We start from the raw sequence: 27,735 nt of genomic DNA on the forward strand, positions 1-27,735 counted from the left end.
TCTTTTTTTTTTTTTTTAGGCTTAAAAGCTATGGACCAGCTCTTTTCAATACATGGAGCTAAAATTATTTAACTAGCTGTATTTGCATTTTATTTACTGATTTAGGAAACAAAAAATATTCTGGTGATTTATAAGTTGATATTAAAAGTAGAGAGTCTCAGAACCTTTGAGTTGTTCATTCTGGTTTCCTTAGAAATCAGCATGGTTAGTTGTCTCTCTCAGTTCAGGTCTAGGGTCATCTTAGCAACCCGTTCCCTGGCCACCCTATTTCTCACACTTCATATCCTATTTTCTTCCTTCACTTTTTTTCTCTTAGCTTTTATCAATATATTTTACTTATTTGTCTTATTTGTGGCCTGCCTTGCCCATGGGGACATCAGGTCCACGAAGGCCGGAATTTTTAGCTGTTTTGTTCACTGCTTTATCCCTGCATCCAGAACAGAGCTTGGCACAGAGTAGAAAGTCAATGATTTGTTGGATGAATGCATGAAAAGACAACACAACTGCAAGTAAACCTCCAAACCATCTTTATGAAAGACTATCAATATAAAAATAGCTTCAATTTTATAGAATATAGAAATACAACTCTACAAAATTAAATTATTTTCACATAGTTTAGTGTATAAAGTTTTAGTAACATTTAATAATGTATTTTAAAATATCCAAAGTATACATCCTTATTCTCAAAAGTGTTTAGTGTTGAATATTTTTCTCAGCTTCTTTCCGACATTTTGTACAGTAGCAGGTATGATTTAGCTGATACCTTGGTTTTTAACCAATGGATATATAATAATAATAAATGGTAGTAGTAGGTGGTAGTAGGAGTAAATAACACTTTCACAGCACATGATATGTGCACAATTTAGAGGGAACTTATACAGACAACAAATAATTATTCACAATATTATTGTGAAGAATGTTCAAAGCAGACAAACCTAGTAAATTGGTTTTATGACTTTGCTCATTTGTGTCAGAAATATAAAAATCAGGCACTGCAAATTTACTATCTTGCCAGTATGCATCACCATCAACAGTTCCTTGGCACAAATAAGAAACTCTCCCTTGCTAAGTACAGTTCTCTAACCTGACAAAATGAAACAAACAAAAGAACACTAAAGAAAGGAGAGGGAGGGTGGAAGGGTGGAAGGTGCCGAATCTAAAATGTAATTTTGGGGGGGGGGCCTAAAAGATGTATGATGGTGATAAAACAGTATTTGATATTTCCAAAACTGATAGTTCTATAATCTTTTGCATTTATAGTCTGGTAAAAGGGAACATTTGCAGAATGCTAATAAAATTCAACTTAAGAATATTTCTATATCAGCTAAAGTACACCTCTGGGGTATTTACATTGTCATGTTGTCCCCTTTTATTTAATAAAGTAGCAGATAGGCACTCATTGGCTAAAAATTAAATTGATCTTTCAGATGTGAATCTGAACATATTTGGAAAAATGGGCAGCTAGGTTTAGCTACAATGCTTACTTCAATATTCATTTAGAGATAACCACAATGTTTGGTTTTATTTCTTAAAAACTCAATGTCTCAGAAAAATACAATGTCTCTGCAACATGGACATTAAAGTATATATCTACAGTATAACAAATGATTTTCTACTTATTAAGACAAGTAGTCTATTTTGTCTTTTTTTTTTTGTTATTGAGTGGTGGTCTCAAGATGTTTTGACACCAGGAAAGTGGTTCAAAAGGCCAAAATTTCATTAACTGAAACAAAAAAGTCCCTTGTAATAAAAACCCCAGTTTTAGTTCAGTCTGTTTGAAAATCTGAGGTAACTGTTACATTTATTAATAAATCTTAGTACTGAAAATAGCTAATGTGTTTCGGGGGATATGTTAAGAAATTTAAGATACTTAATAAATACTTTTAAACAAAGTGCCTTATTTCCCATATATGTAGCAAGCAGAGCTAAGGCAGTGTTGAGGGTCTCTCTACCATTCTGACCAATATTGTGATCTTAAGCAGAGGATATTTCAAGCTGTTTTGTACATTTCAAGAACCGAAGTTTCTTTCTCTGATTTAAATGCCAAAGTTAAGGCCCACAAATCACTAACAGGACAAATACAGTGGTTTGCATTTTAAATACCTGGGTGAAAATCTCTTAAGCTGATTATACAGAGGTAACAGTGTTTCTTCGAAGACCAAATGTTTCAAAGGGTGCACTCACTGTGTTTTACAGTTAGTTCTAACCCCGAGGGCTCATGTTCCAGGTGTCTGAAGAGGCAATAGAGACTAACTTTAGATGTGTTGGCATAATTCCCCTTCTAAAGCTTAAGTCCTGAAAAAGAAAAAAACCCAGTATTGTAGTTTTGGGGACATCTGAGACTTCAGGACGATCTACTGGGTAAATGTTAACTAAAAATACAGGGGTGCCTGGGTGACTCAGTGGGTTAAGCCTCTGCCCTTGGCTCGGGTCATATCTCAGGGTCCTGGGATCGAGACCGGAAGCAGGCTCTCTGCTCAGCGGGGAGCCTGCTTCCCTCTCTGTCTCTGCCTGCTGCTTTGCCTACTTGTGACGTCTCTCTCTGTGTCAAATAAATAAATAAATAAAATAAAATAAAAATACAGTATTTGTTATGTTTTTCCTTCTTTCTCAATCCACCAAATTCTCATAGCCAAAGAAAATTCTTATCCTGATAGTTTTGATTCTCTACTAAGGGTCAAGTAAACTATTGTTCATTAACCTAATTTCCTTTGGGAAAACCCACTACATAACAAACCATATTTATAAGGCAAAAATTAGTATTTAACGGAAGTCACCACAGGATTTCTTTCACCCAACTTTTTCAGTGTTTTTAACATGATCAGGTTTTTAAAAATGATTTACATATAGCTGTCCTGAAATTCAAGAACTATATAAAATATGTGTGCATACCTGAATATATCTCAATAAAAAGAATAAAATTTTATGTACAAATAGTTTAAAAACTATATCCTACCCAAAATAGAGCTGACCTGAAAGAGTACACAAAATCAAATAAATAGAAAAATAAGTTTAATTTTCAGTCCTCAGTTCTTCTACCCCATGGTGAGGTATCTACTCAAACAGTTAAACTAAAGCAAAGTATTTGATGTAATAAGGAATCAGTACTTGGACATGACAAATTTAGGTACTGAGCAGTAGGCAAGAAGAAAAAAAAAAACTGCACATTTTATTTAAGAGGGACTTCAGAGGTCTCAATACAGTCATCTCATTTGTAATGAAGATTCTGAACTCAGAGAGGTACAAAACTTGCTCACAGTCCCAGCACTAATTAGTTAGAGGACTTGGTCACATCCTCCTGATTTTGTGATTCTTTTACCAGATATCATTATTAGTCTTGAAAATAATATACAACTTATGAATTGTATATTCTTTCAAGATAAATATGTCCTCTATTAATTTTATATAAAACACTTCACATTATTTCAAACTAGTCAATAAATTAACATTAAATACCAAAATGGAAATAAGTTAACAATCTCTTTTTTTCAAGTCTCACAATACTACATTAAGATTAGTGCATCAAATCCAAGAGCATATCATCTCAATATTTAACAATATTATGTTCAAAACTGAACAGTTAAGAGAGGCTAACCCTTATCTTCTTGTGTATGGGTGTCAGCAATTCTAACACCGTTCAGTGTTCTGTGCACAGTTGCCATGCATCAAGAAAACACAGCTACACGGTTAATCCAAAGAACAATTTAAAAGCCATTTCTACGGCAATTTCTGTGACTGAATCATGAAAACAGACATAAAGTTCTTGAAGTTTGGGATGAAGAAAGAGTCTCCTGTAGAGGAAAAGAACATGCCCATTTCAGAAATTAAAAAAACAAATATCAAAGGGGGAAAAACCCCAACCTTTCAATTTATTTTATTTTATTTTATTTTCTGACAGAATTCATAGTGAAATAAAAGCCACTAATCTAAATCTATAGTAGGGGAAAATACAGTTAGATTTATTTTAAAATAAATAATACATGCCTTAGGTCAATTATTTTTATTTTTCCAGAGTAAAATAGCCTATTTTATCAATATATATATTACCATATACCTCAGTTTTAAAATATTAAATTTAGTCATTATTATTAAAATAAAGCTAAATGTGTTACTATCGTTAAGTACAATGGCTATTAAACATGGTCATTTACTTTCTAAATGTTAATTATTATTAAAACATTCTATGAGGGAGCCTGGGTGGTCCAGTCAGTTAAGTGTCTGCCTTTGGCTCAGAGGTCACACTCCCAGGTTCCTGGGATTGAGTCCCTCACTGAGCTCCCTGCTGAGCCGGGAGACTGCTTCTCCCGCTCCTCCTCGCTTGTGCTCTCTGTCACTACCTCTCTCTCAAACAAATAAATAAAATATTAAAAACAACAACAACAACAAAACATTTTATGATTGTTCTTTTTGTAGATAGTACTTAACTGGAAATACCACTAAAACTTTAATTTTTTTAAAGAGTTAAAATTTTTATATATTTAGTCAGTACTAGTATAGATCAGACAGTTTAAATCAGGTATATTTTATCTGACTTCCTTAAATTCCTGTATTCTATATAGATCTGCATCATAATTCAATACCTTTTGATTCTTCCTAGTCCAATTGTGAATGTAGTTTAGGCTCTGCTATACACCTGTATGTATGCCTAACTGTTTTTATCTCTATTTTCTCTGTCTACACCAGGGACACTTTGCTGCTCCCAGCTCAATCTTCCAATAGCACAGCTCTGATCACACTACACAGACTTGAACTTATGCTGATGTTCCTTCCAAGCTTGGCTGGGTACACATCACAATCACAAAGAGCTTACCACTACCCTAGATTCTGTTGGCAGGTCTGGGGTGGGCCAAAGGCATCTCTGATTTTAACAAGTGACTCTGATGATTCTAAATCTCATGGACCAACACACAGGATTACTGCTTTGGATAACGTTTGTTATATAGTTCAGTACTGCATGGTAGGTATCTGGTAACATCGGTCTCACCTAACTCTGTGTCCCTTCCTCCACCAATTCTTGAACCCAATTCAAAGAACCTTCAGTGCCTCAACATTTCCCTCAAAATTAAATTCCTTAGTCAGGAATTGAAGGCTCTCTACAGTGGCCCTAACTTAGCTTTCCAACCTGATCTTCCATTTTATCTTTGCCTATGTCACTCCCTTACCATCCTGGCAAATCAGTCTACTTAGCTGCTCTGCCTTATGATTTCCCTTGTTTCAGTCTTTGTTCATCCCATCCTTTTCCTAGAATGTTCTATCCAAATGTAATTCATTTTCAAACCAGATCAAATGGAATCTATAAGCCTTTCTATATAATCCCAATGTAGATTTTTACCCCTTCCTCAGAACTCCCATAGCATTTGGTTGTATCAACTCATTTATTCAATCTATCTAAAAAAACTCTATCCAGAAATACATATATGTCTGAGCATATTTCATATTTTTTCTGGTGAGTATAAGACCATGAATGTAATGACTTTATGTTTGCCTTACCAGCCTCCCACCACCATATTTTGCCAAGCACAACTCCATTTATTAAATTGTGATGTATTTATCAAGTGACTATGTGCCAGATGCTGTTGCAGTTACCAGTGGTGGACAAGACAGATACAATTCCTGACCTCATAAAGCCTAACTTCCTAGTGAAGGGGAGAAAGACCATAAACAAACAAGAAAATAAACAATAATAGTAGCCACTTTAATGCAGGAAAGAGATCCTGGATTCTCTTTTTGAGGCTAGCACTGATCTGAATATCAAGGAACCAGACACCCAAAGTTAAGAAGCTGAACATTTCACACAGGGACTGTAGGAATAAGATTCAATGGATGCCAGTGTGGCTGTGCACAGTGGATGGAGACGGAAATGAGAAAAGGTGGAAAGAGGTGGGCAAGGGCTACGGTCAGGCAGCCTCTTGTAGTTGGTGGGTTGGAGTGGGGGGGGAGGAGAGGAAGTGGTAAAGAAAGGAGAGAGGGAAGAAAAGAGGGAAGGAGGGACGGAAGGAAAGCAATAGCATTAAAATTGTGGAGTCATTATCTTTTAGTATATTACTATGATAATTTTATAAGGTTACTGAATCAGCCTTTTATTTTAATAGAAAAAAGCCTTGGCAGTCTGAGAAAGACAAATACCACACAATTTCACTCACATGTAGACATTAAGAAGCAAAACAAAGAAAAAGAGACAAACCCAAAACCAGATTCTTAAATAGAGAGAACAAACTGGTGGTTACCAGAGGGGAGGTGGGTGGGGGGAATGGGTGAAATACGTGGTGGGGTTAAGGAATGCACTTAAGGAGTAATATATAGAATTGCAGAATCATTATATAGTACAGCTGACACTAACAGAACACTGTATGTGAATTATTCTTGAATCTAAAAATAAGTTTTAAAAAAGAAAAAGTAAGAAGAGAAAGACTTGAGAGGAATTTAAAGGAGATACTTAGTAAATAAAATAAAAATTCTAAAATGTATTAAAATATTATAGTTGTTAGAGGGGCACCTGGCTGGCTCAGTTAGAAGAGCATGAAACTTGATCTTGGAGTCATTCATGAGTTCCACACTGGGTGTAGAGATTACATACATACACACATACATACATACTTGCCTAAAAATATATATTACAGTTAGATTAATAATTCCATGCCTACATTTTAAAATGCTTTTCTCTTTTACCATTTTTCTTTCACTTTTCTAACATTTTATTTCCCTTTCAAATCCTTTTCTTCCCCCACTTACCCTACTACCCAGTAAGCCATAACTGGTGGTGCTTTCCTCTGATCCGTCCACTTTTCAGGTGAGCACTCAAACAACACACCATGTTCTTTCACAGGGTTAAGAGAAGATACAGAATTTGTAGAACCTGAATGATCTCCACGATTTAGTGCCTTCTTTTTCTGTAAATTAATATGTATTATTAGTATTAACTGGTATTACAATGTTACTTTAAAATGTTTTCCCATACAGATTTGAATTGGCTACTTAAGTGCCTGGAATGACATTCTTCTGGTCTGTGGGAAAATTTCTATTCTTCCTCATACTTAGTTTAAATACCATCTCCTAAAAGAGATTTCATGGATACAGTGTCCTTGAAGTCTCTCAGAAAACATTTGTTCATAGCCCTGTATTATTAGTATTTACATTAATTACGTTAGTAGTTTGTAGGTCTGTCTTCCCCAGTAGATTATATGCTTTTTCCAGGCCAGAGACCAAATGGTGTTCATCTTTGTGTGTTTTGAAGCAGCAGAGGCTAGTACATAAGGAGATGCTTAATAAATAGATTACAAGTGAGTTGGTTACTAAATTCATAGATGATTCTGTAATAAAATGAAAACACATATACTTAAAACAGTATGTCTCTTCCTTTCATGCATCCCCTTTAAGTTACCCATTGATTAAATTATTAGCAAAACAATGACTCATTTGGATTAAAAAGACTTTTTATAAGGCTAAATAAAACTTAGTGGAGTGACCCTGGATTCTTTTCTTTCTCTCAAAACTCTTATCTAACCCGTCAACAAATCATTTTTGCTCACCCTCCAGAATCCAGAAACCACTATCATTCTTTGCTTTGAGAAGTTCCATAGCCTCCTGACTGGTCTCTGCTTCCACCCTCCCTACCCTACAGAGCTTGTTCTTCATACAGTAGTAGCCTGAGTGATCCTTTCAAAAATGTAGGATCCTGTCCTTCCTCTACTCAGAACTGTCTCAAGAGCTTCCCATCTCCTTCAGAACAAACCCCAAAGCCCTTCTATCAGGCCATGTGCGATCTGGCCCTGCTAACCTCTGCCATCTCAACTCCTAGCACTCTCCTCCCCGCCAGCTCCAGCATTCTCAGTCACTCCTACTTCTGCAGCTTTGCACTTGAATTTGTTTTCCCTGTCTGGAAGCCCTGCCTGCAGCCTGCCACTTAACGTGCTTCCTTCCTCACTTCATTCAGGTCCTTGTTCAAATATTATCCTATCTTACTATTCCTCTTGAAACTTACCTACCTGACATATTGTACTACATTAGTCTTTCCCTTGAGAATATAGACTTTGATAAAGTAGACAGTTAGTTGGACGTGGGCTGGAGGAAAAGTGGTGATAAACAGGGGACACTTTAGAAGCCTGAGGACAGGGACACCTGGGTGGCTCAGTCGGTTAAGCGTCTGCCTTTGGCTCAGGTCATGATTCCAGGGTTCTGGGATAAAGTCCTGCACTGGGCTCCTTGCTCAGCAGGGAGTCTGCTTCTCTTTCTCTTTCTGCCTCTCCCCCTGCTTGTGCTCTCTCTGACAAATAAATAAAATCTTAAAAAAAAAAAAAAAAAGGAACCCAAGGACACAACATCCTGACTTTTCGGCTTTTAACATCCTGGCCTAAATTAAGGCTTCCAATAGCCCTGGGTTGACAGACCAAGAGCCATGTGTGGAGAAGAGTGCTGTCCTCTTCAACCACTGCCCCGGGGTAATGAATAGCTGCATTATAATATATTTAGATTGTGCTTTCAATGCCCCTCACCTCCATGGAAGAAGATGACCATGATAGTTCTGGCAAGAACCCTGTAGGGCCAGTGGTTGGGAGTAGGACCTATGCCCAACCATAGGAGTCCCTTAGATGACTGGAAACCACCTCAGTGGGAGACTGTCCTAGCTACGACCCATAAACTATGGAAACATAAAAAGAAAAGATACTCCTAACCCTGGTGCAGTTGCCATCTCTGGGCCTGCCTGCTCTCTCACCTTGAGAGTGTACTGTCCTCAATAAACTGCTTTATGTCTGCTATCTTCCTTCTGGCCATTTTTATTCAAGCATGGATCCTCACGTAAATATTTCATGAGGGAATCCAAGAACCCAGACCTCCACTCACACACTGGTAATAGCTTCAGGAAGAAAGGAACTTTGTTCACTGCTATATCCCCAGCACCAGAGTAGTGTCTGGTGCATAGTGGATATCTCAATAGTTCAGTATTATGGGAAAGGCTAATTTGCATTACTATTACTGAATAATTACATTACTATTACTGAATTATTAATGAAAGATTCCTTTAGAGACTCTATCAGTTATATCAAAAGGAAAGGAGGAGATTAAGACCACAAAGCACATATATATGGTTGGACATAACATTTTGCTGAATACTAATTTCTGAGAGCTCAAAGAAGAAATCCTATAAGGGGCACCTGGGTGGCTCAGTTGGTTATGCATCTGACTCTTGATTTCAGTTCAGGTCATGATCTCAGTGTCGTGAGACTGAGCTCTGTGTTGTGGGCACAGCACAGAGCCTGCTTAAGATTCTCTCTCTCCCTCTCCTGGTACTTCACCCCCAGTTTGTGTGCTCTCTCTCAAGAAAGAAAGAAAACTTTTAAAAATCCTACAAAACACAGAATTTTATTGCTGAATGAATTCTAAGACATAATTCAGGCCACTTACTTTATAGCTGAGGAAATAGGAAGAATCCAGGCTCAGATTAAATTCCTTACTCCCAGCCCAATATTCTTCTACATTTAAACCCAAGTTCTTCACAATTTTAACTTTTTTTTTTTTTTTTTTGATAGAGAGAGAGAGAGACAGAGTGAGAACAAAAGGAGGGGGAGCAGCAGAGGGAGAGAGAGAAGCAGACTTCCAGCTAAGCAGCGAGCCCAATGTGGGGCTCGATCCCAGGACCCCGAGTTCATGACCTCAGCTTAAGGCAGATGCTTAACTGACTGAGCCAGCCACCCAGGTGCCCCCAATTTTAGCATTCTTCTTTTTTAAATTTTTTTTTTCAATTTTAGCATTCCTAACACACATACTGCTATATACATTTCAATCATCTTCATAGGGGTGTTTTGTTTTTTGGTTTTGGCTGTGCGATGTTTGACCACTGACAAACTTCTGTATGTTTATCCCTTTCAAGAAATCAACACATACTTTTCCCTGCCATTAAGATAATCTAGTTGATTTTTTAATTACATATAACATTATTACTTATGCAGAGGTAAAATATTAAATGAAACTTCATCCTGGATTAAAAAGCAAGCAAGAAATGAATCAAGTGGCTAAAAGATTTGCAACAGTATTGTGTCTATCACTGTACCTTACCCTATTATGTTACAAAACACCTTATACTACTGACAGAATACTTAAAGAATTATCAGACTTAACAATTGGTAGATACTACTGTCCGAGCAATGGCTGACTCGCAGATCATAAATATAGAGGCTAATTTACATTATAAACTATCATATTCTACTTTGCGATAGAAAAACACAGGTCTACCATTTTTTGGAATAGCATTCCAGGACATCAAAATCAGTTATTATGAAACAAAGCTTTTAAGTTAAATATTGTGAGTATAATCCTTTTGGCACTCAAGTTAGATTGTGTACTCTAATTAGACTGGGTTACTGTTAAAAAAAATTAAAATAAAAACTGTCATTGTTGGACATACTGATTAAAGAGCTTTTAGAGAGAATATTTAGAGATCTGTAAACAAAATTGACAAAACTATATTTATACCTCTTTTACCAATGTCTGTTGGAAAATTGCACGAATGGAGAGACAACACTGATGGAAATTCTTTATTAGTTGAGGGTGGATAGAGCCACTTAGCTGTGCCACCTCTTCATGGGTCGGAGTAATAAAGATCCCTTGCACAGTTTCTAAGGCAACATAGTGGAAAAGTGTGTTCTCAGGACCAGATGTTAATCTTGAAAAGAACAAAAAAATAAGAAAAAAAGAGAGAAGATATTTAAGTAAACTTAAAAAATATTGCTTCGTTTTGAACGTTGTAGATTCCAAACTTTTATCTACAGTATAATATTGGCAACGTAATCAGGGCAGGAAAACTAGGCCAAACATCTAAGTCCCATTTTCTTCTTAACTAGAATACAGGCTAGAGCTATTATCAATTCCTTAATGGAGGCAAATATCACATGGGAGGCGAGGATAAATACACACCAATTGCAAACAATTGTTCCTTTGCTAAACAACCCAAATTGGCTAAACCCCTCTTTCTCCATAGTTGGTAATAAATTATCAGCTCCTTTCTGGTTCGGATACCTACAAGTCATAAATAAGGTATCAGCCTAGAGTTGACCACATACAAGAACACCTTCCAACAAAATAAACATATTTAAATTAGTAGCCTAACAGTCCAACTGATGATCCTGAAGAAAAATAAAATTATTATTACCAACTGCAAAGCGGGTTAATATTCTGGAATACTATGGCATTTACTTGTATTCTACTACTCCTCATTAGAGTCTTCCTTCCCTTCCATGTTCTCTTACTATTTTCATTTCTCTATTCTTCTTTTCCATCTTTTCTTCCCCTATTTTGGTCTCAGACATGCCAGCAGAATCTATATATACCGCTTATTTCTACCAGTGGTAAGAAGAGCTAAAGAAAAACAATAACAGCAACAACAACATAATAATAGTTATCATATATTCAGTGCCCTCTCTGTGCCAAGGAAGTGCTACAACATACCTTAGTCTTAATGCTCATAATGACCCTTTGAGATGTTCAATAGTATTACTACCCTCATTTTAACCATGAGGGAATCAATCTTCAGGGATCTCAGATTACCTGGCTTGCCTGAGGTCACAAAGCTAAATGGCTGAGTTTAGTTAACTCTGAAGCTTCCTCCACTAAACCTTGCCTTTTTCCTCTTCATCCATAACTTCTGATTAGTAATCTTTAAGCATATGGACTGCAATTCTGCATTTGCATCTCAAACACTCAAGCTGCCCCCATTCTAATTCTAATAACTATTTAAAAGAAATCCCTCCAGTTTTTATTTTTTTTTTTCCCCTAGTCTCAAGCACAGGACAAAGAAAAGGCATATTTCAGCTCTTAGCTCTAGGCTGCCTTGATCACTCATGTTAGTTCTACTCCTATTAAACTGTTAATTAGGCTGCATAATCAGAATAATTTCTCCTTATTATTGACTTATGGCCTTGGTTCTCTTTTAAGATCAGGGACAGACAGGGAAGGAGATCATCTATAAATCTGAACTTACTATAAGATGTTTCAATGATTAAGGTCATAGTGTTGAAATTTTTTGTATGATTTTTATTTGTACATGTCTGCTTGTCCAGATAAAAGTGTGCAGTTGAGTTTGTTACATACTAATTGATCCTGACAGATCTGCTTGTCATCACCTAATAGCTGCACAAGAAGTGAATATGTAACATTTCATATTTTAATAATTATAGACAATTTAAATTGTTGAAAATGCTCCTCTTAGTCCCTTTTTCTTCAGAATTCTCTACTTAATGTAAGTTTGAGGTTTCATCTCTTTTTGAAAATGAGAGACTCTGAGAGATATGCAGCAAGCAAGTTTATTAGGGAGAACCTTGGGGAACAACACCTGTGGCGGAAAGTGTGCAGGAAGCAGGATTGAGCGAAGGAGAAGCTGCAATCAAAACAAAGGTCTCCGCAGATACCACTTGGAACTCTGAAGCTTGGATGGCCTTTTAGAGTTGTCTTGAATTTAGGCAAAGGGCCAAGTCTTTGCATTCACTTATCTATTAGCCACTGGATGTGGGCTATTCCCAGGGAGATACTATAATCCTGGATGAGTCAATAAACTTCCAAACCCAGCAAGGCCAGGGAGGGACTCAGCTGTGTGTAGTTCGCACTCACTATCCCCACCCCCGCCAACTGCCAACACTGGGCAGGAGTACCCTGGGCTATGGAGTATCTGGGGAGCAGACCACAGAATCCACTAAGGTCTAAAAATGTAAATACAATAATTTAAAAATATACACACCCAAAAGGGAGGTTACCCATGGAAAGGAGATAAAAGGGGCTTTCACATTTTGAAACATTACTCTGTTTTTTTAATCTTTTGTAATAGGAGTACATGTTCCTATACGTGTAATGAAAAACATTAGTGAATTAGCATAGATACTTCCTTTAATAATGAAGATATATCATAATTACATTTTTTTTAAAGATTTTATTTATTTATTTGACAGAGAGAGATCACAAGTAGATGGAGAGGCAGGCAGAGAGAAAGAGAGAGAGAGAGAGGGAAGCAGGCTCCCTGCTGAGCAGAGAGCCCGATGCGGCATTCGATCCCAGGACTCTGAGATCATGACCTGAGCCGAAGGCAGCGGCTTAACCCACTGAGCCACCCAGGCACCCCCATAATTACATTTTTGAATTAAATCTCTATATGGTATGGATTTGTACTTTCTAACTGTAAAATTTTCTTAAAGACACGATGTTTAAGTGAAAAAGAATATTATAAGGAAGTTTCTTACTTCATTGTGTTAAATATTTCCAGGTCTTTTTCTGAAAGGTTCTTTTTCAAGTTCCCCAAATGAAATGGATTTGGAAGACTAACCTTCTTTTTAGTGACCTGAAAAATACAGTTAAGTAGATCAGTTTGCATCTAAGAATGGAATCAAACAGCAGAAATAGTGTAAAAACTGAAAATCCTTCTAAGAGAACTACTTACTGTTTTGCAAAGTTTCCTTTAAATATTTTTGATGCTAACTTGTACCTCTTGCTTTGTACCTTGTACCTCCTTTGTACCTGTACCTCCTTTGCTAACAGTGACCTCGGAACCATGTCTTAGGACATGATAGTTCTTGCTGAAAACTTACCAGAGCCATTATCAAGTTTTGTTACGTTTTATATGTATATGTACTTATCTCCTTCTCTAGACTTTATACTTCTCAAAGGCATGTGTCTTATCCATCTTTGTATCTTCTCTGTTTAGCATGGCCCTTGGCACATAGTAGGTGTTCAATCAAGTTTGTTGAATGGCTCAATCCTAGGGATTAATTCAATCTCTCTTAGGAACTATTCATGGTTCTTTAAATCTATTACCTCCTAAATTATGTTTCCTACCAATTTCACTGACCGGATAATGAATATAGTAAGAATTTTTTTCCTAAATACATCTACCTAAAGTCCCAAGAGTTCTGCATTGTTTGGAATTAGAAGATGCAATCTATGGCTATTTATGCCATGACACTCAGAATCTCAGATCTTATTTGTGCCCCTTCTCAGGTTCTTCCTTCTTTATGCCTTGTCTGGCATTGCCTCCAACAACCCAAATGAGAGTTTCAAAAATGTTTTGAAAGAGAAGCATCATTAGAATAAGCATAACATCCCCCAGTGTGATTACTTTGATGATCATTTGGATACATTATGGTATTTTCGTGGAGAAAAAACATGGGAAAATGATAAAAATAAACAACCTGAAAACTGAACATTCTCTTTATTTTATAATCACATTTTAAATTCTTGACTATGGATACCAGACCTTCACAGATGCAGATAAAAACAAAACAAAATAAAACAAAAAACTCCTATAAAAACCTGTAGAATAACATATATACACACAAATATTTACAAGTATACACTTACATGTATTTTTTATAATTATATACTTATATATAAGTTTCTGATTTTCTTTTTGTTTCTGCTGAATATTTTATTGGTTATTTAGCCAGATCAGCCCTCTAAAATCCCCCACAACTAGGATGTTTTCACTTAACACTGTGAATACCGAAGGAAGATGAACAGGGAAAGCAGGATTAAGCAATTTCCCTACTTGTAAGTAGTGTCAAGCAGCTTTCCTGGATGCTACTATTTTATTACTTGATTTTTTTTTCTCTTTTTGGTTCTAAATCACTGGTTTGCCAACAGTAACCAAAACAACCAGTAGTTCAAATGAAGAATGATCCCGACATTAAATTAAAAATTTTCTTGCATTTTTAAAATAAGAACTGGAGGGTGCCTGGGTGGCTCAGTGGGTTAAGCCTCTGCCTTCAGCTCGGGTCATGATCTCAGAGTCCTGGGATCGAGTCCCACATTGGGCTCCCTGCTCAGCACGGAGCCTGCTTCCCCTTCTCTCTCTCTGCCTGCCTCCCTGCCTACTTGTGATTTCTCTCTCTCCACCAAATAAATAAATAAAATCTTAAAAAAAATAAAATAAGAACTGGCAAGACAGCTTAGCTCAATGTACATACTTGAATGAACACACACCTTAAGCAAGGCCCCACTTTCCTCCGAGCCATCAGAGCCCTGAGATTCTCTTTGCTTCCATATGGCATCTGGTGTAGTATGGGGGCTCAGGCCAATGCCTTCTCCACCTTCACAACCGTTGTCAGATCCTCCACTGCTTCGGGAAGGGCTGGGCTTACGTATCTTTAAGGAATAGTCACCAAAAAGAATTCTTCTGCATGTTGGAGAGGTTGCTACCTTGGAAGTACCTGGTAGTCTACTGAGGATAGGTGAGGTCGTCAAACTATCTAATTTTTCATGTGATCCAGTAAGGAACCAGTCAGCACAAGACAAACAGGGGCTGGGAGAAGCTGTTAGCTGTTCACTGATGCGACAATCTATTCCTCCCAGTTGGTGAAGAGTTGTTTTGACCTGATCCACATAAATACAGTCGGGTCCAGGATTCCCAATAGCTTTGGATGCACAGCCTCCAGATTCTAATAGCACACATAACATATAGTGCTTCTATAAGAAAAGAATATTAATAGAGCTTTAGCTACATGAAAATGTTTATATGTAGCATGCATGTATACATTTATGAATACTAACAACATACAGCATAATCATACTATTTTTAAAAATTCCTCCCTCCCTTTGTTAGTTATTTTCAGTGCTGCCTGACTGTCCTTGAAAACAAATCTTCAATCATACTGCCTTCTCCTGGTATACCATCAACTACTACTTTTTGGCACATGTCACAAGGTAGCTTTCAAAGAGCCACAATTATTGGAAGTCCTTTTATTTACAATCCCATGTTTATTCTCATTCTATATCCTTTTCTATTTCCCAAGACAAACAAGAGGATAAAAACACTATAGAAATATGAACAAAAGATCTTAAGGACCTGATAACAATCTTATTCTGGGTTTCACTAATTAATTTCTCCACAAGCATTAAAGGGATGCAAAAGAAAAGGAATAAGGGACAAATAACATTTTCTTGAATACTGGTATCTGAAATGCTCATAATTTTAAATTATTATGTTTGTTTGAGTATATATTTAGATAGTAAATGGCCAAAAAAACTCAACCCCAAAACACACACACAAACATACACACACAGAAACCAAGGTAAACTTACCAAGCCAACAATTAGCAAAAAATATCTCCCTTCAGGTTCCTGAAAGACTTCAGTGTTTGAGTCTGTAGAAGGTTGGAGGTGATGTCGAGGAAACACCTCTCTCCATATAACCAACTGACCAATTCTTTGTTTTGCTGCTAAAGGCAGTAGGCAGTAGTGGCGACAGTATACAGCAATATCAATAAGATCATCTTTAGGCAAATGACTGCATATCAAATAACCCTTGAATTTAACCACAAAGAACAAAAGTCAACTAGTGATATAAAGCAATAATTCCATTATTTCTAAGAGTTTCATAGGTACTTCAGTTGGCTTAAAATATTCCAGTTTCAACTGGAATAAAGACACAGTAAAGATAATTTTTTTTTCCTGACGTCAATTAGAGATCCAAGATTTATGAAAGTCAAGTCTACAACAGATAGACTTTAGCACAAAACCAGATCACCTGAGTAGCATAAGCCCGAGTGTTTGGCAACATTAGAAAAGAACTGAATTCTGAGGATGAAAAGTGAAGAAGAGAAGCAAGAGGTAAGGTGAGGAGAGACCTAGTTTTCACTGTGTACCATTCTGTTTTGTCAGATTCTTTTTTAGATAGGTTTTAAATTGTGTTTAAAAATCTTCTTGAAATATGAAAATACTTAAATTCATTTGATGCTTAATTTGCTGTACATGGAAGTCAACTAATTGTTACATTTACTAAAAAGATAAAGGGTTATGTTGAAGATAAGAAAAAAGTATACTCATTGCTGCAAAAAGAAATCATTAAAGTGTTACTTTTCTCTCTTACACATTTGGTTCCTTCAGTATTGTTTCTCCTTTACACATCCACAAATGCTCTAGATCAGGTTAGATAAGTTTGCTTTAGATCATTTACATCAGAAATATTTATTGTATTTGTAAATATGTAGGTACCAGTGTCTTGGTTTTTGTTGTTGTTGTTGTTGTTTTTTAAAAGACCTTAATCTAATAGTAACAAACTTCAAAGGAAAAGGAAGAAATATATTTTTATGTTTGCAGAAGTTTGAGAAAATTTGTTTTAGGTCTGTTCATATAGCAGTTGGACATTTATAAAAATTTCAAGCTTCAACCTACCTTATAAAATAGAGAAGACCCTAAAATTGTATACAGCCGCCTCATGTCATAGTAATCCTCAGACTGGGGAAGAAAAACCACAGTGGATTTATATTCTGTTTTTTCATGATAAAAAACATCTTAGTTAAGCAACAATGGTTAAAATGGCAATTACATTGTTTAATAACTGAACTTTTCATACTGCCTTCTTTAGAAATGAATATACAAGGGTATTAGGAAGAAAGATAATGTGCATGTATTTTTGACGGAAAACAATTTTATTTTTTAATCTTTTACGATACTGTTGATTAGAGATATCTAAGAATAGAACATATGATTAGTTACTACAAGAGGGACTGAAACAAGTCTATCAAGACAAAAAGCTTCTACTATATATCATCTAAAATATCCCATATTACCAAATAATTTTTTAAAAAAGATTATTTATTTATTTATTTATTTGACAGACAGAGATCACAGGTAGGCAGAGAGGCAGGCAGAGAGAGAGGAAGGAAAGCAGGCGCCCTGCTGAGCAGAGAGCCCAACGCGGGGCTTGATCCCAGGACCCTGAGATCACGACCTAAGCAGAAGGCAGAGGCTTTAAACCACGGAGCCACTCAGGTGCCCCCAAATAATATTTTTAAAGGTATAATTTGATAAAACCTATTTGGAAACAACTGATTAGTATATATATATAAAAATCAAATACACAAACCCTTTGAGTAATTTTGGTTCCAAAAATCTACAGAAATGCTCAAACAGGAGAATCAAGATTTTTGTATAAAAAATTAGTAGCAGAACTATTTGTGAAAAGCAAAAATTGGAGATAAAGTCAAGTGTCACAATGGAGAATGGTTAACAAAATTAGGTACGTTCATACTACAGACTATCATAGGTCTGTTAAAAAAATAAGGTTGATCTATATGAGCAGGCACAAAAGGTTTTACAGTATACTGTTGAGCAAAGACTGCAAGCTACAGAACAAAATATTCATTATGATGTAATTTTTTAAAGAGTAGCATCCTCAATGATATACATGTACGTGTATACACATGTGCTGGTTTGTGTGTACCTATGTGTATAGAAAAAAGAATATGTTTCTTATGGAAGAATATGTTTCAAACTGTAAGAAAAGTTAAATTAGAGATAGATCTGGGGGGGGATGAAGAGGGAGGACATTTGCTTTTAAGAACTATGTTTACATTTTACCCAATTATGCATGTATTACTTTAATAATCTAAAAAAAATCCCAAAACAATGAAACCTAAAAAAAACTGAAAAACGAGAAAAAACGTAAATATTTCTCAGTTGGAAAATGGATAAACAATGTGAAACATTCATACAATGGACTACTACTCAGGAGTAAAAGGGACTAACTATAGATGCATACAGTGGCATGAATGAATCTCAAATGAACTATGCTAACTGAATTAAGTCAGGCCCCTCAAAATTATCTATTATCTAATTCAGTTTATAGGGCATTCCAGAAAAGGTAAAACCCATGGGGACAAAAACAAATCAGTAGTTGCCAAGGGCTGGAGGTAGGTAGGGAGAGGGGCTGACTATAAAAGGGCACAGAAGAATTTACCAAATATAAATTATATCCTAATAATAATTTTAAAAACTAAAGAAAACAAAATTAGGATGTAAGATTAAATCTTAAATCTAATTTCACAAAAAGTTTAGAATAAATCCTTATTTTCATTTTTTAAGGTAAAATTCATTGTGAATTGTTCTGCAAGCTTTAAAAAAAAGATATTTTTATTTAATTGAGAGTTGGGGGTGGGGGAAGGGCAGAGAGAGAGGAGAGAATCCTCAGGCAGACTCCACCATGAGCATGGAGCCCGATGTGGGGCTTGATTTCAGGGCTTTGGGATCATGACCTGAGCCAAAACCCAGAGCTGGCCACTTAACCAACTGAGCCACCCAGGTGCCCCTGTTCTGCCAATTTTGACAAATGTGCATAGTTATGTTAAGTGTTATCAACATCAAGATATAGAACAATTCCATCAACACTCTTGCCAAATTTTTCACTGGGTAGTATTTCCTTGCATGAACATACCACAATTGCCTATCAAGACACTGAGGGACACTTGAGTTACTTGAATTTTTTCCAGTTTTTGGCTATCACAAATGAAGCTGTTATGAATGTTTGTGTATAGGTCTTGTATTGACATAGGCTTTCACTTCTCTGGGGTAATTAGAAGAACAGAATGGCTGAATCATATGGTAGGTGTATATTTAGGTTATTAAGAAACTGCAAACTCTTTTCCAAAGTAGTTGTACCATCTGACATTCTCAATTTATCAGTTTTCTTCTTTCTTTATGTATGTTGTATCTTGATGTTGTATCCAAGGAATCCCAATAGAACTTTTTCTAACCACAGAAAATATTGTTAGTTCCAATGCTCATTAAAGTGATGTTACATAAACCAGGAATTAGACTTTTTTTTTTTTTTTTAAGATTTTTATTTATTTGACAGAGAGAGAGAGATCACAAGCAGGCAGAGAGGCAGGCAGAGAGGTGGGGGGAAGCAGGCTCCCTTCTGAGCAGAGAGCCCGATGTGGCGCTCGATCCCGGGACCCCGAGATCATGACCTGAGCCGAAGGAAGAGGCTTTAACCCACTGAGCCACCCAGGCGCCCCCAGGAATTAGACTTTTAATGAAACCTATTAGATGTAAGTTCCTAAAACCTGGAATTTTTAATACTTTAAACTGTTCCTAATGCTAGTGTCTATCTAAACATTCTCCATCAGTGAAAAGATTTATGACCTATGAAGAGTTCACCATGTTTAAGTTTCCATTATTTTTACAAAAAAAAAATGCTTCCATTTGCTCAGGATCTTAGTTAAGACTAAACTATTCTTGGGGCAGCTGGGTGGCTTAGTGGGTTAAGGGTCTGCCTTCAGCTCAGATTGTGATACTGGCATCCTGGGATGGAGCCCCGTGGAGCTTGCTTCTCCTCCCTCTGCTGCTCCCCCTGTTTGTGTTCTCTCACTCTCTCTTCCTGTCAAATAAAAAACTACTGATTTAAAAACAAAACAAAACAAAACAAAACAAAACAAAACACTAAGCTACTCTTTGAAGCAATCAAGATTTCACCAGCAAGCTTATGATCCAGCCCTCACTGCTTCTACATCTAATTTCCCATTTACTTTTTTTTTTTTTTAAGATTTATTTATTTATTTGAGAGAGAGCAAGTGAGCATACAAACGGAGGTGAGGGGCACAGGGAAAGAGAATCCTCAAGCAGACTCCCTGCTGAGTGGAGCCCAAAGTAGGGCTCCATCCCAGCACCCTAAGATCACGACCCGAGCTCAAATCAGGTCACTTAACCAACTTAGCCACCCAGGCCCCCACTGCCCCCACCATTTACTTTTAAAAGAACTTTTCTTCTGGGGCGCCTGGGTGGCTCAGTGGGTTAGAGCCTCTGCCTTCGGCTCAGGTCATGGTCCCGGGGTCCTGGGATCCAGCCCCGCATTGGGCTCTCTGCTCAGCAGGGAGCCTGCTTCCTCCTCTCTCTCTCTGCCTGCCTCTCTGCCTACCTGTGATCTCTGTCTGTCAAATAAATAAATACAATCTTAAAAAAAAAAAAAAGAACTTTTCTTCTTTCTTTAAAGTAGGCTCCATGCCCCACATGGAGCCCAATGTGGGGCTTGAACTCAAGAACCTGAGATAACACCTGAGCTGAGATCAAGAGTTGGACGCTAACTGACTGAGCCACCCAGGTCCCTGTTAAAAGAACTTTCCTTACTGAAAATTTCAGCACATTACAAAAACAGAATTGTATAATTAGGCTTTATGTGCCCACCATCACCCAGCTTCAAGACCAGCACATGGCTAATTTTGTCTCATCAATATCCCTCTCTTTCTTCCCTCTCCCTGCTGAATTATTTCAAAACCACTAATAGATGTTATATGATTTCACCTACAAATACTTTAGAGTATGTATCTCTAAAACAGAAGGGTTTAGAAAAAAAAAATATGTAATACCATTACCACATCAAAAGAATTATTCTCATCTAATATCCAGTTATCAATGTTACATTTCCTTGATTGTTTCAAAGAAGTTTTGAAAAATTTTATCTGTTTGAATCAGGGCCCAGGTAAGGACCCATATATTAAAATTGGTTGATATGTTTCTTAAGTCTCTTGTAACTGATAGGCTCTCTCATTTTCTCCCTGTTCCCTTTTATTTGTTGAAGAAATTGTCTTATTGTGTTTTATAGTCTGGACTTTGATGATTATAATCTCCCTCCCCCAAATGGGGTCATTTAACATGTCCCTTTGTCCCTAGTATTTCCTATATAGTGGTAGTTAGATCTCAAGACCTCATCAAGTATATCTGATAGAAAATTTGTGTGCTTCCAACGTGAGCCACATACTACCTGGCTGTCTTTCTTTTCATGATGTTAAAAACTACTCATGAGGGGCGCCTGGGTGGCTCAGTGAATTAAAGCCTCTGCCTTCGGCTCAGGTCATGATCTTAGGGTCCTGGGATCGAGCCCCACGTCGGGCTCTCTGCTCAGCAGGGAGCCTGCTTCCCTCTCTCTCTCTGCCTGCCTCTCTGCCTACTTGTGATCTCTGTCTGTCAAATGAATAAACAAAATCTTTAGAAAACTGATGATCTTTGCTTAGACCTAATAATTCATTGGGAAGATTGCAATATGGTAATATTCCAGTTCTGTCATCCTTTCTTGGTATGTTAAATAGAATACTTCCATAAAGAGAACTCCCCCTCATCTCTTTTTGTTAACCTTGAGGTATGGTTCAGATAGGAAGGGCAGATAAATGTTTGTTTCTTTCTCTTTGTTGTCAGTTTTCACAGTAATCAATTGGTTCCCTAGCATCCTCCAAAGTTGACCAAGAAGTTTCTTTTTTTCTTGAGTACAATTATGAACTCATGGACTTCAACATATCTGATGGGTTTCAATCTGCTGCAGTTATTACATTTATAGATGCTCAAGTGGGAGCCTCTTCAAGTTGTCTCTTAATTACTTGAACCCTATTATTAACTCCAGCATATTTTTAAAAAATACTTTATTTATTTATTTGACAGAGAGAGAGACAGCGAGACAGGGAACACAAGCAGGGGGAGTGGGAGAGGGAGAAGCAGGCCTCCCGCCCAGCAGGGAGCCTGATGTGGGGCTCAATCCTAGGACCCTGGGATCATGAATTGAGCCAAAGGCAGGCGCTTAATGACCACGCCACCCAGGGACCCCACAGCAGCATTTTTTAAAGCTTTCTGGATTTCTGAAATAATAAGATGTTGCCAGGCTTATCTCGTATATTTTCAGCCCCAAATCTGCAATCAGCCATTTCTCTTAGGAGTCTTGGTTTCTTTTAGTAAGAAGTATTATTTACGTACCATAGCCTGGGTGCTAATGGCATTCATCACCACTGGGATGATCACTATTTCTAGGCCTTTTTACTGCACAGAGCTAGCATATATATATATATATATATAAAACATATAAAAGATTAAAAAACATACTAGTACTCCCAACTGAAATTTATATCTATAGGGTTTTTGCTTACTTTAGTATTACAATTCAGTTATTTACTTTACTTTAACATTAATGTATGTCCTTTCTCTCAAAGCCCAGTTCTTAAAGATTCTAAGTGCAATTAATCATTATGTATACCTTATGAACAAATACTTTTAACTGAGAGAAAAATTTTAAGGCAAGCAAAATAGATTCTGTTCATGTCAAAATAGAGACCCAATGCTACATATTTCAAGATTATTACATGCTCACTTGAAAAATATATAGAATAATGGTTGATTTATAAAATATCAAATCAACATTGAGCCTTTCATAAAATCCACTGGTTCTCTCACCAGTTCTGCAAAATCTGCAGCCTCCAAGTCACTCAATGCTGTGTCTAGTTCCATCTATGTGAAAAGAAAAAAAAAAAGTAACACAAACCAGTTAACTCATATCAGTTATTGTTTAGTAATAGCCTCATAAAAGTGCTTAATAATTAGTTGAAGAATTGAATAAGTATATTTGCTTTTTGTGATATTTAAGAAATGTCCCCCAATAGAACATGTTACTATTAAGCTTTGGAATTACAGAAAAATATTTATTTAACATACATTTTTCAGTTAAATCTCGAATATTATGAGCTTTATTTATTTATTTATTTATTATGGGCTTTAAGATGAGCTTTATTCTATATTCAATGCAAAATAATTTCTGGGGTTAAAAAACTGCTTTCCTGTTTTGAGTTGGAAAATTTTTGAAACTATTAAAATTCTTAAGAGGAAAATAATCAATCTTAATGTACTCAAACTATTTTGAGGGTTTTTTTTCTCCCCTCTATTTCCTATATATTTCTCAGCAGTTAGATTCTTTGAAAATATCAACATTCTTCCCTGTGTCTTTCCTATGTTCTATATAAAAGGACCCTTAATCTTTATTTATGGATTAAAACATGAAGGCAAGCATTCCCCTGGAATCTGGCACAGTTTAGCTTCCCTACAGAGTTATTAGAAAAATCTTACTTAGGATTTAGCTTTTGTTTCTATGGAAATTGCCTGAACTCTTTCATGTATTTGTTCTTCCATGAAGCATTCCAAATTTGAAAACAGAATAAATTTAATCTGTAGTTTAATCTGTAATGCGTATATATAAATTGAAAACTATTGGTAATTAAAGCTTGCATCATATAGGTGATTTATGGGAAAAAAAAAAAGATACCCTTTTTTTTTCTTTTCCTTTTTCTTTTAAAGGCCAAGGCACTCTCTGCAGGACTGTTTCACAAACTGTGTCTTACTGAGATGACTAAAGCTTTGGAAACATTAGTCATGCTTTTCAATACTTTTCACACACTATGACTTATTACTCATTTGTGACTTACATTTTTCTGCATCTAGCAAATATTTCATGTACTCTTTTTTGGGGCTATGGTTTCTCTTGTGAAAAACTAAAGGACAAAAAGAAAAGTATCCACTTGTGAATTTTGATCTCACAAATGTTAATGTTTACAGGTTGCTATTTCCACTACTAAACTCTATAGGTTAATGTACAAAGTTACTAAAATTGTTCCTTCACATTCCTTAAGACAACAAGCAAAGTATCTTTTCTCTTAAATTAGTCCAGTGTACTGTAGGAAAAATGACATTAAAAAAAAAAAAGAACATCTGAACAAACAAAAGCAAAACACACCACATAACTATGATTTCTGAAAAGTATTTTAAGTTTGGAAAATGCTTAAATGTTAAAGTAAGATGAGAGAACTAATTTCTATCTAGAAAGAAGTATTTCTCTTTCTAAGGTCACTGTATTAGATCTACTTCATTAACCAATGGCTTCTTTTAACTCTTACCCACAATCCTGAAAATAACAAAAAGTCTAAAAAAGAGAGAAGATAAAAAATTACAAGGCAACTGGTTCTGATTTTTATTTATGACACCCGAGATTACCTTGATTTCCCGTGGAAGCGTGAGCCATCGAACTCCAGGGAGGCCGTCTAAAAGCACTGTGCTGGAAGCATCATATTGTTGTGCACTCGGACTGGTACCAGAATGTAGTTTAGCTGGGTGAAGCGCTCTTTGAAAGAACAAGTTGAAAAAATGATCCAAACGAGGAACATTCTCAACCTGGCAAAAGGCACTGAAGAAACAAGAGCTGTAAGTCAGAACAACATGTGAAATGGTGGTTATCTTTTACATGCTCCTAAGGAGACTGGATCTTTCCCAACTTACATAGGCTCCCTTCCTTACTCCTCTCCCTTATGAAGAATTACTGATATAATATTACTGATGGAATGTGTTAAGAAATTCATCCTGTCAATATTTTTTACCCAAAAACCTACTTGCAAGTGTACAGAGTAGATGATATTATGGGAGAACCACAGGGCTAACAAAAATGGTCTATCTACGACAGAATGAGCTGAAGTACCCTTTTTGTGGGGAAAAAAAAGTAAGTTGCTTTTACTTTATCTCTTAGCCATTTAAACTCCCAATACCATTCAGGCAAGATGGAATAATAAAGAGAGTTAGAGTTTTGTAATAGAACATATCTGACTTTGAATCTTACCACTCACTGCTTTTAGTAGGTAGATATCTCAGGAAAATCATCTAACCTTTCTCTGAGCTTTTGTTCCCATCTTTAAAAATGGGGATAATACAACCTGATTCACATGTGTAGTACCTAGTACATAAGTACTTATTATACTTATTACTTATTGAATACAGAAAGCACATAATTAGCCTAAGTAATTTTCCCCTCTTCACTAATGAAGGCAACACTACTGAAGAACTCAAAGAGAGAGAGGAAGGGGAGACAGACTAAACATCTGTTTTTAGCCATGCAAAAATAATAGAGCATTGCCTGCATCCTTTCATTGGAATAGCCCGCTGGATAATACGATAACTATTATATGTACCGTTAATACATCAGAATAATATTCATGGATTCATTCAACAAACAGCTTAAGTGCCAAATGTATTCTAGGCACTGTTGTCATTGCTGGAAGTACAATAGTAAAAATATTAAGACAAAAGACAAGGTCTCTGTTTCCGTGGAGCTCACATTTTAATGGAGAAAGACAACAAATGAACAAACAGTAAAAACATGAACTTGTACAAAGGGCCATACAGAGAATAGGATCATGTGAATGGGTGATGTGACAGATCAAAAGTTGGGGAAGAGTCTTTGAGAATGGGCATTTAACCTGAGATCCCAATGTCAAGAAGATCCAGTGAGAGGAAAAAGCACAAAAGCTGACAAACTTGGGCAGGGTACCCACAGAAGAGCACAGAGGGGTGGGTGTGGTTTGAGATCTGAATCAGAAAGGTATGTAGGAGGGGCACCTGGGTGGCTCAGTGGGTTAAGCCTCTGCCTTCAGCTCAGGTCATGGTCTCAGGGTCCTGGGATGGAGCCCCGCATCGGGCTCTCTGCTCAGCAGTGAGCCTGCTTCCTCCTCTCTCTGCCTGCCTCTCTGCCTACTTGTGATCTCTCTCTCTCTATCTCTCTGTCAAATAAATAAATAAATTAAATCTTTAAAAAAGAAAGAAAGAAAGAAAGAAAGGTATGTAGGAGCCAGATTATAATGTAAAAAGATCATTTTAATTGTAGTTGGAAATTTATTAAAGTGGCAAGGAAACCATTTAGATTACTGTAGTAGTGAGAGATGCTGGTGGCTGGACAGGGTTAACAGTGAAGATGTAAAGAAATGAATGGATTTGAGATATGTTTTAAAGACAGACTGTTGGGGCACCTGGGTGGCTCAGTGGTTAAAGCCTCTGCCTTTGGCTCAGGTCATGATCCCAGGGTCCTGGGATCGAGTCCCGCATTCGGGCTCTCTGCTCAGCAGGGAGCCTGCCTCCTCCTCCTCTCTCTCTGTCTGCCTCTCTGCCTACTTGTGATCTGTCTGTCAAATAAATAAAAAAAAAATCTTAAAAAAAAAAAAGACAGACTGTTTAGAATTTGCTGATAGTTTGGCTAGGAATAGTGAAGGAAACATATCTTTGATCAAAACACTAAATTTTGCAAATATATAATCAATCTTCCGTGCCTTATAGGGAACTAACTAGCTTACAACTTAAAAAAAAAGTAAGTCTTTGGACTTTTTAGTCTTATAATTTCTCACAATGTGCTTTTAATATCTTTCATAATTAGAAAAAAACTTATTAAAAATTGCTACAAAATGACTACTAACAGCATCTTGGATCCATACTGCTTCTTGGTCTTAAGAACTCAATGGATCTTCACATTTATTATCTTAGTTTGCCTTTCAAATTCTCACCAGAACAAGAAAAAACTAAAATTTACTGCCAATTTGATGATACTTCCAAGTAAATGGAAGCTAAATTTCAAAATGAAATTCACAGAAATTAAGTGTCCCCCTGACCCTAACCTAGTCCACAGCAACTTGCAGAACAACCTTGTCCAATTGTCTTAAAGTATGGAATTCATTGCAGAAATTTAATCTTTAATTATCTCTGGTTTTAGAAAAATATAAAGCTTTAATTAAGGCAAAACAAAGCAAGGTTTGCTCACTCAGTGTGAATTTAAGGAGGTAGTTTACAACCATATCTTTACTCATCATTGATTAAAAATTTCCTTATTTAACTTAAGGTAAAAGCACTGTTTGTGGTTGCCTTGCCTTTCGTAGTTCACACATTTGGGAAATGCTAATTAGTAACTGGGTTTGAGAGGATTTGTCTCTTCAGAGGCTCTTGGAGGAGAACTCTACAAACTAGACAATACTGATGACACAGCCACAGAAAATCCTTTCAAGGCTGCTTTGAGAACAGCGACAACAAAGATCCACAATAGAAAGGGCAGAGAGCTGACACCACTATGCTTTGAGAAAACATATAAACTGTTTCTGTATTTTTATACTGATATTTTCTTAAGGCTTTGAAAGCAAAGGTATCATTTTAGCTTTCTGAAGTACTGGGACTTAGAAAAACCCCACAAACAGAAAAAATCTATTTTTTATCCATAATTTTATGGGTTCAAATGTCGAAGTTACCTCAAATTGCCTCCTTCAGATCAAGAAAGATGTATCATATTTTACTGTAAGGTTAAAAAAGCAAGAAGCAGGAAAATATGCATAATGTGAGCCCACATATATTAAAAAAGAGAGTATGTAG

At 36.4% G+C, this 27,735-nt stretch overlaps 1 protein-coding gene across 6 annotated transcripts in view; it reads right to left on the reverse strand.

Annotated features, from left to right (window-relative positions):
* Window positions 1-421: 421 nt before the first annotated feature.
* Window positions 422-27,735, reverse strand: part of INTU (inturned planar cell polarity protein) — an 88,600-nt gene continuing 61,286 nt past the window's right edge. For 3 of the 6 annotated variants that reach the window (XM_032857990.1, XM_032857987.1, XM_032858004.1), the window contains exons 8-16: window positions 24,556-24,745; window positions 22,969-23,022; window positions 17,149-17,211; window positions 16,057-16,278; window positions 14,959-15,441; window positions 13,224-13,321; window positions 10,471-10,660; window positions 6,733-6,890; window positions 2,582-3,791 (exon numbers count right to left, since the gene is read on the reverse strand). In XM_032857990.1, coding sequence (XP_032713881.1) covers window positions 3,680-3,791; window positions 6,733-6,890; window positions 10,471-10,660; window positions 13,224-13,321; window positions 14,959-15,441; window positions 16,057-16,278; window positions 17,149-17,211; window positions 22,969-23,022; window positions 24,556-24,745 — 1,570 coding nt within the window. In that variant the 3' untranslated portion in view covers window positions 2,582-3,679. Of the gene's footprint in view, window positions 2,296-2,581; window positions 3,792-6,732; window positions 6,891-10,470; window positions 10,661-13,223; window positions 13,322-13,652; window positions 13,739-14,958; window positions 15,442-16,056; window positions 16,279-17,148; window positions 17,212-22,968; window positions 23,023-24,555; window positions 24,746-27,735 lie in introns of those variants that run through there. The other 3 variants (XM_032857991.1, XM_032857988.1, XM_032857995.1) reach the window with 3 other exon arrangements.

Source organism: Lontra canadensis, unplaced genomic scaffold (assembly GCF_010015895.1).
Source record: "Lontra canadensis isolate GAN:19392208 unplaced genomic scaffold, GSC_riverotter_1.0 scaffold1, whole genome shotgun sequence".
NCBI lineage: Eukaryota > Metazoa > Chordata > Mammalia > Carnivora > Mustelidae > Lontra > Lontra canadensis.